General features: G+C 45.8%; 2 protein-coding genes and 1 long non-coding RNA gene across 4 annotated transcripts in view; 1 reads left to right on the forward strand and 2 right to left on the reverse strand.

Annotated features, from left to right (window-relative positions):
* Nucleotides 1-5,461, forward strand: part of chrnb2 (cholinergic receptor, nicotinic, beta 2) — a 28,411-nt gene extending 22,950 nt beyond the window's left edge. The window contains exons 5-6 of the mRNA XM_058083968.2: nt 2,362-3,490; nt 5,047-5,461. Of these exons, the coding sequence (XP_057939951.2) occupies nt 2,362-3,490; nt 5,047-5,196 (1,279 nt within the window). The 3' untranslated portion in view covers nt 5,197-5,461. The remainder of the gene's footprint in view (nt 1-2,361; nt 3,491-5,046) is intronic.
* LOC144902013 (uncharacterized) overlaps nt 1-11,652 on the reverse strand; it is a 36,066-nt gene that overhangs the window by 14,182 nt on the left and 10,232 nt on the right. The window contains exons 1-2 of one of the 2 annotated variants that reach the window (XR_013630241.1): nt 1,892-2,100; nt 1,674-1,748 (exon numbers count right to left, since the gene is read on the reverse strand). This is a non-coding gene — a long non-coding RNA (uncharacterized LOC144902013). Of the gene's footprint in view, nt 1-1,673; nt 1,749-1,891; nt 2,101-11,652 lie in introns of those variants that run through there. The other variant, XR_013630240.1, reaches the window with a different exon arrangement.
* s100t (S100 calcium binding protein T) lies at nt 10,121-10,949 on the reverse strand. Its single transcript, XM_058083979.2, has 3 exons — nt 10,899-10,949; nt 10,491-10,653; nt 10,121-10,411 (listed from the first exon to the last, which is right to left on the reverse strand). The coding sequence occupies exons 2-3, from the start codon at nt 10,650-10,652 to the stop codon at nt 10,250-10,252; spliced, it is 324 nt and encodes a 107-aa protein (XP_057939962.1). The 5' UTR covers nt 10,653; nt 10,899-10,949; the 3' UTR covers nt 10,121-10,249.

An 11,652-nucleotide genomic window follows, 5' to 3' on the forward strand; every position in this document is an offset into this window, starting at 1 on the left:
GTCCGTTCACACGCACACAAGGGCTGCATGGTGGAGGCGGGGGGTCGGGCCTGCTAGGTAAGGTGCCAGGCTGCTCATCTGGAGCAATTAGCAGCTCAGTGAGATGCATAATAAAACTCTGACATGACCTATGGAGAACACAGTAAACACAGAGCATATTTTTCCCACAGGAAATAATGGAAAGAGAAAGAATCCGTTGGATTCTGGGGGGGGTCACCAACACAAGTCATAACTTTAATAAGAGAAAAAAACTAAACGCTACAATTGTCCTGATCATAACATATCATATCCCTTTATTTTTTGCTCCAAGAGGCACTTTTGACATCCTCACTTTTCATGACATCATCAACGAACAGGCCAGGCTTCACTACACGCTGAAAAATAAAGCTTGATCTGGAAAGTTTGATCATTTTCTTCTTCTCCAGTAAACAGCATGATGAGCAATGTTAGCGCTGGAGCTCACAGCTTTGCTAATCTACCCATTGCATGACGTTAGGCGCATTGGAGTTTTAAAGGTAGCAAAGTACGTGCTAAATGAAACCTATGAGTCACTTAGCAAACATCAATTAAATTTTAATCACTGTGTAATATATGCAGGTCCTCCTCACATGAGCAAATCCATTAATTGAAATGTACTTTAATGAACGTGATTACACAGGATGAACGTTATGCACTGTATGGAGATTTTTGGCATCGACGTTACTCATACGACAGCACAGTAATTATGCTAACCTGCACACAATTTTAATTAACTTCATCTTCATGTATTACTTTTTTAATTGCCTATTTCAGTTCTTTTTTTTTTTACAAACATGGGTACATGCAAATAGGCTGAATGATGGAAATTTTACCCCTGGTGAAAGGACATTTAGGAGGATCATTACTTGGTGTGATGCTCCCATCAGTCATTTCCACTTCACACATCCCAATTCATCTAAATCTGAATTATCGTCTCAATTATACTGTAAAATGTTGGAGAAATCATTGTGAAAAGGGGTTGCAACGAGAGTTAATGACACAATTATGTTTTGCTGCCCCCAAGTGACTTCAAATCCGCTATTGCAGAGGTCTTCATTATCAATAGTAGTTGGGATAATACACATAGATGCATTAATAGCATTAGCATCTCTAGGTTTACAGGGCATTTCTTCAGTGTAGTGAAATAAAACAGACAAATGCTTGTATTTCTTGACTTAATTAACCATGATGGACTGGTTATAGAAATCAACATGCCACTTTTCAATGTCATTTCCTAATCGCTTGAACGATAACACTTTTAGTCGATGCTGTTCCACTCCAGGCCGCAAGGTGGCTCTACCCCGCAATACAAATCAGTTGTAACTGAAGAAGACACGTCCTTCGTGATTTTTCTCTGTAATAAAAACTAAAATATTCGTATTTTAACTGACCAGATCCGCACTGAAACTGAACATATTATTAATCGGGACATGTTACGGGATTGTTTGGATTCGTATAATAATACTGAGGCGTTTTCGAGTTATGACAACAAACGCAAGCTAGGTAGCCCGGTAGCCTGGGCAACCGTTTTCCATTGAGACCTATGTCCTGTAGTTTAATGTGTTTCATTTCTTCATGTAGCTTCAAACTTTCAATTCAATCATTTTGACCTAGAATATGACATTTCTGTACTTCTAATTAAGCAAACGCCTTACCTTATCATGAACCACCGAGTCCCTGCAGATGGCGGTAGTGAAGAGCCGACGTCAAACGTCGCCATTTTACTTCGTCTGTATTTCGTAGATGAAATAAAACAATGTTTACACTCTCATTCGCATCACAGCTGTTTCTTTTTACCATATAATGACAAATACTTTTAGTACTACTGATAACACGACATAGGTTGCAAATCTAGTTGCAACTAATTGCTTACCACTTTGTTTACTATAAGGCCACCGTACTTCCTGGATTCAGGACCCTCATAGGTGGCTACGGCAATGCCTGTATAAAACATTACCAACCGCAGGGGTAGTGATGCAAGTGACAGTGTTAGAAGTATTAATGTATTGTTGCTTTTGCTATATATAAAAATAAACACAATAATAAAGATACTTAATAATACCTCTCTGATAGTGGCTGTATTATCATGTGTTAGTTTGCATTGTGACTGCAGGTGTACCTAAAGAAGTGTCCAGTGAGTGTGTGTGGGAGGCTGTGCAGCTATGTCTCCCTGTGTGTGCTGCTATATTTGGTAGTTTGGTGAACCGCCTTTGCATAATGAGATGTGTCATGTTCCTGTGTTCTCTATGCTCAGAGGGAGAAACAGCCTGCTGTCGTACTTTTAGTTTACAATATAAATGTTTCAGGGGAAAAAGAAACTTCCTGTCTTTCCTTCTTTTTCAGTGCTGACGGAGTGTACGAGGTGTCCTTCTACTCCAACGCGGTGGTCTCCTACGACGGGAGCATCTTCTGGTTACCGCCGGCCATCTACAAGTCGGCCTGCAAGATTGAGGTCAAACATTTCCCCTTCGACCAGCAGAACTGCACGCTACGCTTCCGCTCATGGACCTACGACCGCACCGAGATCGACCTGGTGCTCCGTGCCGATGTCGCCAGCATGGACGACTTCACGCCCAGCGGCGAGTGGGACATCATCGCCCTGCCGGGTCGGCGGAACGAGAACCCGGCGGACCCCGCCTACGTGGACATCACGTACGACTTCATCATCCGCCGCAAGCCGCTTTTTTACACCATCAACCTCATCATCCCCTGCGTGCTCATCACCTCCTTGGCCATCCTGGTCTTCTACCTGCCGTCTGACTGCGGCGAGAAGATGACGCTGTGCATCTCCGTGCTTCTGGCGCTCACCGTCTTCTTGCTGCTTATCTCCAAGATCGTCCCGCCCACATCCCTGGACGTCCCCCTGGTGGGGAAGTATCTGATGTTCACCATGGTCCTGGTCACCTTCTCCATCGTCACCAGCGTGTGCGTGCTCAACGTGCACCACCGCTCCCCCACCACACACACCATGCCTCCGTGGGTCAAGGTGGTCTTCCTCAACAAGCTGCCCGCCTTGCTCTTCATGCGCCAGCCCAGGAACAGCTGCGAGCGACAGCGGCTGCGCCAACGGCGGCGAGCCCAGGAGCAGAAGGAGGGCGGGCGCGGAGGGGAGGCGGGGGCCCTCATGGTGGGGCTTGGCTTGGGTGGTGGCACCAGTAGTGGTGGTGGAACCTCAACAACGGGGGTGTTCAACAAGGAGGACAGTGATCCTTGTACCTGCTATGTGAACAGAGCGTCTGTCAAACAATTTGGAGGCGATCTGGGCGCAGGTGGGGGGTCCATGGATGGTCTGAACAGGGTGCGAGAGAGTCGGGAGGGGAGCTCCGGGAACCTGCAACGAGGGAAACAAGCGGCAGGAGGTCAGGCTCTCACTCAGGCCATCCTGGCTCAGGCCTGCCCGGGTTTTGAGGAGGCTGTGGAAGGAGTGCGCTTCATCGCCAACCACATGAAGAGTGAAGATGATGACCAGAGTGTGAGTATCATCTTTCTTTAGATCTATTTAGAGCCGGGGGAGGGGGGGGGGCGTCGATACTTGAAAATAAAGTCAAGGTTACGTTCTACACCGACAGTGACGTTCTGATAAGATCCAATACAAGGGTTGTAGAATATTCTAGAACAGTTCTCAGTAAAGCTAGTCCAGATAATCACCAGTCATGTTAGCGGTGGGACGGCGTATTGACACATTGGGCGGAAACTGGACTAGAGATGGAACCTCATAAGGTTTCGGATGTGAAGGACCAGTTCTGCTACAGATACTACGCAGATCTTTCGGTCTCACGCTCCAGCCTTCCCTCATTCATGAACATCGGGGCAAGACCTCGCTCCCAACTCAAAAGGGTGCAAGCCAACTTTTTCCAATTTGGAGGTGCCGAGTCTCATCCCAGAAGCTTCACAAAGCACCCCAGTGAACACTGAAGGTCACAGGGTCTAGATCCTAGATCCTGGGCCTGGAAACTGGACGCCTTGGTGCCCTGGCTGCACCTACAAATTCTGTCCATAAATCGGTGGCAGAGGCCAACGGCACATGGAAGCATGCCACCAACCCCGTGGTCCCCGGCCACCCCTCCAGGACACCACCAGGGACACGGTTGAATGCCTGTTCCACGGAATTCCAAGACCGTTCGTTGGGCAAAGTCCCATGTACACTCCAGCCTTCCCTCAGTCATGAACATCGGGGCAAGAACTGACTCCCAACTCAAAGGGTGCAAGCCAACCTTTTCCAAAGCACCCCACTGAAGGTCACAGCCCCATGAGGTCATCAGGATCACATCATTGAATAGATCCTAGATCCTAGGCCCCCTAAACTGGACGCCTTGGTGCCCTGGCTGTCCATAAATCGGTGGCAGAGGCCAACGGTTCCTAGTCTGGTTGTACAAGAACCGGATGGCACATAGAAGCATGTCACCAACCCCATGGTCCCCGAGAACCCCCCCCCCCCCGGGGACACCACCATGGACACGGTTGAATGCCTATCCACAGATCGTTAGGCAAAGTCCCATGTACCCTCCAGTACCCCTGCAAGGGTGTAGATCTGGTCCAGTGGTCCAACCATGATGAAAACCACATGGTTGTGGACCAGCGACTTTTTCTGCTCTTATTTGGAGACTGGAACATAAATCGGACATCCTTCCAAAATCTGCGTATTGAATGCAAAATGGCGTCCGGCGTAATCAAGGCCTACTAAATACCCAACACAGCCTTATCGTAATCGATAAGGTCAGCGGCGTTTAGGATGGCGTAATGATCCCACACTACCGTGGTCGGCCATCACTGACGTTACCATGGCAACGTCTGTCCTCCCACTCTCCATCACACAAGGAGGGAAGTCAGTCTTTCTTCCCTCCATCACTCTCTCCGGTCCCTCGTCCTTCCCTTCATCCTTGACTTGCACCGAGACCTCATCAGCGCCGAGCGTCCCACGAGTCCCAGCTCGCATTAAACCCTTCGCCTCCATTAACCCGCCGCGTGCTTCCAGGCGCGGGGCTTGCTAGCTAGAGAGGGTGGCTAATCTGTCTTCTTTGTCCACAGGTGAGCGAGGACTGGAAGTATGTCGCCATGGTGATCGACCGCCTCTTCCTGTGGATCTTTGTGTTCGTGTGCGTGTTCGGCACCATGGGCATGTTCCTGCAGCCGCTCTTCCAGAATTACACAGCCAAGAGCATCCACATGCCGGGCTGAGCCGCGTCTCACACGCACACGCACACGCATACACACACGCACACACACACACATGATGGGACAGCGCCAGGACCCGCCCCTCCACCCCTTGAGTCAGAGGTGGGAGGGGCTTTTTTGGATCTATGGGACTGGAAGTGAACAGCAAGTCGGCCCCCCTTTCTAGGAACTTTTTTGCAACTGGTTTTTGAGGTTGTACTCTTACCTTAACGGGCTGACGCTCCCTGCCCCGCCTCTCCCCTCCTTGCCCCGCCCACCCCAGACTGCCGTCAGTAAGCAGAGAAGTTGAAATCCTAAGACTCCCATTCCATTTTGGAATGAATCCACCAGGAAGCGACTAGCAAACATTTAAGACGAAGCTCAAGCCAGATTGAATGTGAGACGGGAATCAGGACTAGAAGATGAGAACCTCAGAACCTCAGAACCGGACCCCCTTATGATGATCATCATATGATGATATGGACAGCACTACTCCCAAGAGGGGTCCGATGTCCACGGAATCATATGATAACCAGCTTCTATGTTGAAGGAATCATGGAAGTCCACTCATGTTTATTTCCCATCCTTGCTGGTCCCTACATCCTTGCCCTCTTTCCTTGTTTCCTTCACCTGCGTGATTTTCCTTGTCCTTCTTTCCTTGCAGCTGTTTTCCTTTTCCTTTACTTTTCTTACTTTTTTTTCCTTGTTCTTCTTTTCCTGCTTTCCTGTTTTTCCCCACCTTGCTTTCCTTTCCTCTCCTGTTCTCCCTTTTCCTGCTTTCCTTCCTTGTTTCCTTATCTTGCCATGTTGCATTTCTCCTGGCCTTTGTAGCCTCAACGCTGTTTTCCTTTTCCTTTACTTTTCTTGCCTTTTTTCCTCGTTCTTCTTTTCCTGCTTGCCCGTTTTTCCCCACCTTGCTTTCCTTTCCTCTCCTGTTCTCCCTTTTCCTGCTTTCCTTCCTTGTTTCCTTATATTGCCTTGTTTCCTTTGGTTTTCCTGCATGTTTTCCTTGTTTTCTTTTCCTTGCCTTCCTTTTCCTGCTTTCCTTCCTCGTGTCCCTTACTTTTCCATGAAGGTGTTTTCCTTTTCTTTCCTCTGTGCTGTTTTCCTTTTCTTGTCCTTTCTTCTCTTTACCTTCTTTGTTCTCTTTTCTCCTCACGTTTCCCTTCATCTCCTTTCCTCGCTTTCGTTCCCTTTGTTGTTTTTCCTCCAACTTTCCTTGCCACTCTTCATTTTTGCCGCTCCTTTTCTCATCCATCTTTGTCTTCATTGCCTCCTCTTCTCACCCCCCCGTCCCATCACTCTCTCCGTGCGTGTATGTATGCATAGCCATATTCCAATCCATCATCCAGACAGTACACTCCCACTTCCTCTGTTCATCATCTTTCATATCCTCTTTCCAATCCTCTCCTCTTATTGGATTTTCAAAGAAAACACATGTCATGGGGGCGATGCCTGTTCCAGATCCACACTGCTCACACGTCCTGCGGCTGACCAGGCTGCTAAAGGCTTTTTTCGGGCACACGCTACAGCGGGGGAGCACGGCTGAATGAATTTTTCAATAAAGAGAGCGAAATGACACGAGGATGGACTCCGGCGTCTGAGTCACAGAGAGCAGCAGGAAAGAGGATGCATCGGGTTCGGGATCCATGACACTGAATTATATAGCTTACATACTTTTTAGCTTACGTACATGCGGCCCCCGAGCAAGAGCACAAGTCAGCTGATGCTTATTTTTACACTCACATCAACTCTGGACGAGATGACAAATTCCAGACCGTCCCTGAAGCGACGGAGAACAAACAAGACACCAAAACTCTCTTTGACCTCTGACCCCATCCACTCGCTTTCCTTTCCTGGTCACTGATAGACCCATGCCCCCCCCTACCCCCAATAAAAGGTCGTAGGTTGAGACTACGTATTGCAGGAATGTGTTTGTGTAACGTATTTCTATGCTTTACGCCACACACAGCGTACCGGGCAAAAGTTTAGGGACACCTTCTCACGTTGTTGAACGAGAAGGTGTCTCCATACTTTTGACTGGTGCTGCACCCTGGAAAGTTGGAAAGTGAACCTCCAAAATATAAGTGTAAAAATAAGTTCAACACTGTACAATAAAACTCAAATAAAGTAAAAGTATTCATCCTTTGCAGACGCTTGGGCGAGAGATCGCGGCGAGGGAGCAGGAAGTTGCATTTTATACTTTGTGTGTATTATGTAGGAAGATGGAAGATGCGTTTACAGTCGAGCGGAACCTCGGTTAGCGTCATTCATCCGTTGCAGAAAGTCTGACTAAAACCGAAACGGACACTAACCAAAAATGTTAACACAAAACAAGTTTTTAGAGATTCACAATTCTAGTTAATGGTTTAATTTATATGCATTTATAATTGTTTCACGCATGCACAAGTAAAACTATTTGTGTTTCCATGTAGTGGCGTGCTAATAGGATGCTAACGGTCGCGGTAAATTGTTTCCTGGTGAACGTCCACTAAGTAGGATTCAATATTAATAAACGGAATAGCCTATAATTATAGAAAACCTGTTTATGACCTACTAAAAACTTTATTAGAGCCCCGTAGACAAGAAATAACACCCCTATATCCACCTTTACTCTTGTATTACTTAATATAGCATACATGATAAGCAATAATAAAACATAATAACTAGCATTGGGACTGCTAGCAATACACTGTGGAATCACACAGCGTATTAATAACACAACAAGACACGCGCCATATTGTACGCTAACCGGAAAATGTACGCAAAGTGAGGCAAAATTATGGCATACATTTTCACGCTAACCAAGGTTCCATCGTACTAGTTGAAAAGTACTTGGTTAACTGCATTAATCATGTGCAGTGCGCTTCTATGGTTCTCATCACACTTTCTGGTAAACACAAGAAAACCGCCCCCCAACCAGCCAAAGAAACATCCAAATCCACGTGTGAAGTCTTCTCCAGATAAGATTTTGGATTAAAGACTGTTTTTTGGAACTGTCCCTCCATCTTGACTAAAAAAAACTGCTGTACCTAATGAAGTGACCAGTTAGTGTAGCAGTTTAGGCACACTTCCCCATACTTTTGATTGTGTTGGTAAGTATTCTTGTTAAACGGGTGTTGACTCCACAGTAGCTCCTGTTGAAACTGAAGGGTTTTCCCCACATTCCCATGAATCCTGTGCTACCGGATAGAATGAAAGAAAGAACCGCTTCCTGCCTTTCTGGTATTGAGGCCGCTCAGCTTCCTAACGTCATTTTTCCACTGCTGGGATTTGAAACAATCATGGGTGGGAGGCACAGCCACGGTCAGGTTGTGGGACGTCGGGATTTTTGACACGTCTTTGGCCTAAATTCAACACCAGTCAAAAGTTTAGAGACAACTTGTTATCCAGCAACATAGGAAGGTGTCTCTAAATTTTTGTCTAGTTCTTGTCATATGTCATGAAGGCTCAAATTGGGGTACCAAAAAGTATCACTGGTGGTACACGGCTCCATCTAGTGGCACTCAGGAACATGACATAAAAATACACTTCTGGAAAGATGTAACTGACAGCAAACATTTTCCAAAAAAAAATCAAAGGATGCAGGGGCCACATTGATATTTTTTAATATTTATATATTATATTATTTATATATTTATATATATTTATATATATTCATTTTTTTAAATATTTTTGTTAAAAAGGCAAATTATTAGCAAATATTTAACTCTGTCTCACAACAGGCATAATGATCCCCAACGCAAGCTACTGTTGAAGTCGTAACCCACAGCAAGTTCAAACCCAACCCTTAACCCCCGATGTCCCCACTCAGCTCCCCTAGCACAGGAACACATTTACAGCAACAAACATGATATTTGATCTTTTTATGTCTACTATATTGGGTAATATGAATGTAAATGTGACTATAGGGTTGTCATTTCATGTCTATAGGGCTCTAATAATGTTAAAAAACATATTTAGAAGGTTGTAAACAGGCTTTCTATGCTGTTGGACCATGGAAATATTCTTTTACTGATTAATACTGGGAATACTGGGAATGAATCTTTGGTTCATGGACGACTACAAGGTGTAAAACACAACAGGAGCAATGTGTTTTAACAAGGACACAAAAACGCTACAGCCAAACGGTGCCAGGAGGACGCACGTCTGAGAAGTGAATACGGTGAGGCAAGAGATTGTCCAAGAGATTGATCACAAAAATTCTAATGGAATTTGAACTTTGAGTGTTTAAACAAGAGAGAAATGTGTGAAAACGTGTGCCTGTCTAAGAAAAGTATATAAAGAGTATTGTGAGGATTTTACATATAAATAATCATTGCAAACAAATAATGTTGGCTACTTTGTAGATGTCGCCTATTCCCCGCGACAAACGTGGGAACATATACAGTATATAAATATTTACATATATACAGTAAATACATTAGATATACATTAAATTAAATACATTAAAAATGTGACAGCCAACAAGTTCCATGAAAAATGGCTGCATGGTTAGCATGGTTAACCTCGTGTTTTTGCAAAAGCAGATGGTAACGTTTGTGGTCACGTCAACATCAATTAAACCAAAGTAAGAAGGGTCACAAGTCACGAGTAAACCTGTTTCCGTTCCGAGTTCTTCTCAGGAAATCGACTGAACTTTGCTAAACCTTAGTTGGCAACTAATCACTCTCTCCAGTGCTGGCATTGCTCCTGTCCAATTCAATTGTAAACTGACCCCGAGACTCCTAGACTCATTTCACAGCTGGAAGAATGAAAGAACCCGGGTTCGCTGTCGAGAACCAAAAGGAATTCCGATTGAACTCACCTTGTAGGCCACAAGCCAATTACAGATCGCGTATTCGGAGGTAAATTGTTAAAAAATAAGCCGATCTAAAATGAGGGCCACCTGCTATCATCTAGCAGGCGTTTCTCACAACAGAAGACGGCCAAGACGAGTATTGTTTGAACAAAGACTACATTTATTCTTTCCGGGGGGGGGGTCCCACAGCTTGACAGTGTTACAAAAAGGCATGAACCCAAACATGGAACCAAAAGAGACATTAAGATGCGCGTCGTCCTCCCTCAAACGCTACGTTCACTTCTTGCAGGGCTTGTCGTTGTATTCCAGGAAAAAGTCGTTGCACGCCACGGTGAGGGCCCCCACCAGGATGATGAACTCGGTGAAATCCACCTCGCCGTCCCCGTTGGAGTCCAGGTCGCACATGACCTTATCCACCGCTTCCTTGTCTTGGGCGTTCTGCACGGGGGCGGGTTAGAAAAAAAAGTCACCTTCATCTAGAGTTCAAACCCCCTTCGCATCCTCACCTTGGACTTACCCCCAGGTAGCTGCCCAGCTCCGTGGTGAGCATGGTCTTCAGCTCGAGCTTGCTCAGTGTGTATTTATCGCCCTCGTTTCCAGAGTACTTGTGGAAGGTCTGGATCAGGAGCTGCATGGCGTTCTCCAGGGTGGAGTTGTTCTCGGAGTTGGGCAAAGACATTCTGCAGATAGAAGAAGAAGAAGAAGAAGAAGAGCAGCCGTTGGTGTGGTGGAGTCGGGCTACAGGGTGTAATTAAACGGCGACACGGACTGCGCTGCTTGTCAACTTGGTTCTATTTCCTCATCACGCCGTTCCGCAAAGCCGGTCAAAGAACGTGATCCCCACTTGCAAAAGTTTAGGGACACCTTCTCATTCAATAGCATGACCTAGCGTGTCTAATCTTTTGACTCGCGGTCGTCGTCTTACCTGGCTGGAGGGCGAGGGCAGGCTGGAGGCTCAGGTGCAGAGACAGAGGAGACAAAAGGCAACTGATGGCGAGGACGAGTAAGACCCCCGTCTTAAATACAGCCTTTACTCCGCCCACTCCCCCCCCCCCTTCTTTGTATACGCATCAGACACCTGTTGAGCGGACACAATGTAGACGCTACCAAATACGACATAACAATGTTACATCAATGAATGACATGCGCTACAAAGAATACGTTTTAGGAATACATGAGAATCCACATGCGGGCTTGCGTCGACATAAGCGGTTGTTGACATAACCGAATGAACTCATTGCCTACACACTCCGACCAGAGCTACCAGCTAACAGGCGGTCAGAAAGGATTTCACAAATGACACTTTTGGATCTCACCGTTTATGTTGACGTTGACTTAAGCGGGCACCGCGGCAAACCAGGACCTGATGAGTCGGTCGACATTGATGGTTCATTGACATTGATTGTCGAGGCCGCTCCTTCTTCTTCTTCTGCAATAAGACGCCACAAAATGCCAAAGAAAAAGCAAAACACAGCAGACGAAATCCTAGCGAGGTGCGCTCGCATGCACGGTTTTTCCTAAACCGTGTTCAAATTCTGAATGTTACAGATTTTGAGAATATTAATATTTTTAGTTGTATTATTATTTAATTTAAACAAATCTGGAGAAAATACTAATATTTTTAGTTCTATTATTTAATAAAAAAATACAGAAAATCTGGAGATAATACTAATATTTTT

The sequence above is a fragment of the Doryrhamphus excisus genome, linkage group LG17 (assembly GCF_037039965.1).
Source record: "Doryrhamphus excisus strain RoL-2023G ecotype Guam linkage group LG17, RoL_Dexc_Guam_v1.1, whole genome shotgun sequence".
Taxonomy (NCBI): domain Eukaryota; kingdom Metazoa; phylum Chordata; class Actinopteri; order Syngnathiformes; family Syngnathidae; genus Doryrhamphus; species Doryrhamphus excisus.

Coding starts and splice junctions, on each gene's coding strand:
- s100t (XM_058083979.2), bottom strand. CDS start 10,652: ATGTCTTTGCCCAACTCCGAGAACAACTCCACCCTGGAGAACGCCATG. Junction 10,412..10,490: donor AGCTGGGCAGCTACCTGGGG/GTAAGTCCAAGG, acceptor GCCCCCGTGCAG/AACGCCCAAGACAAGGAAGC.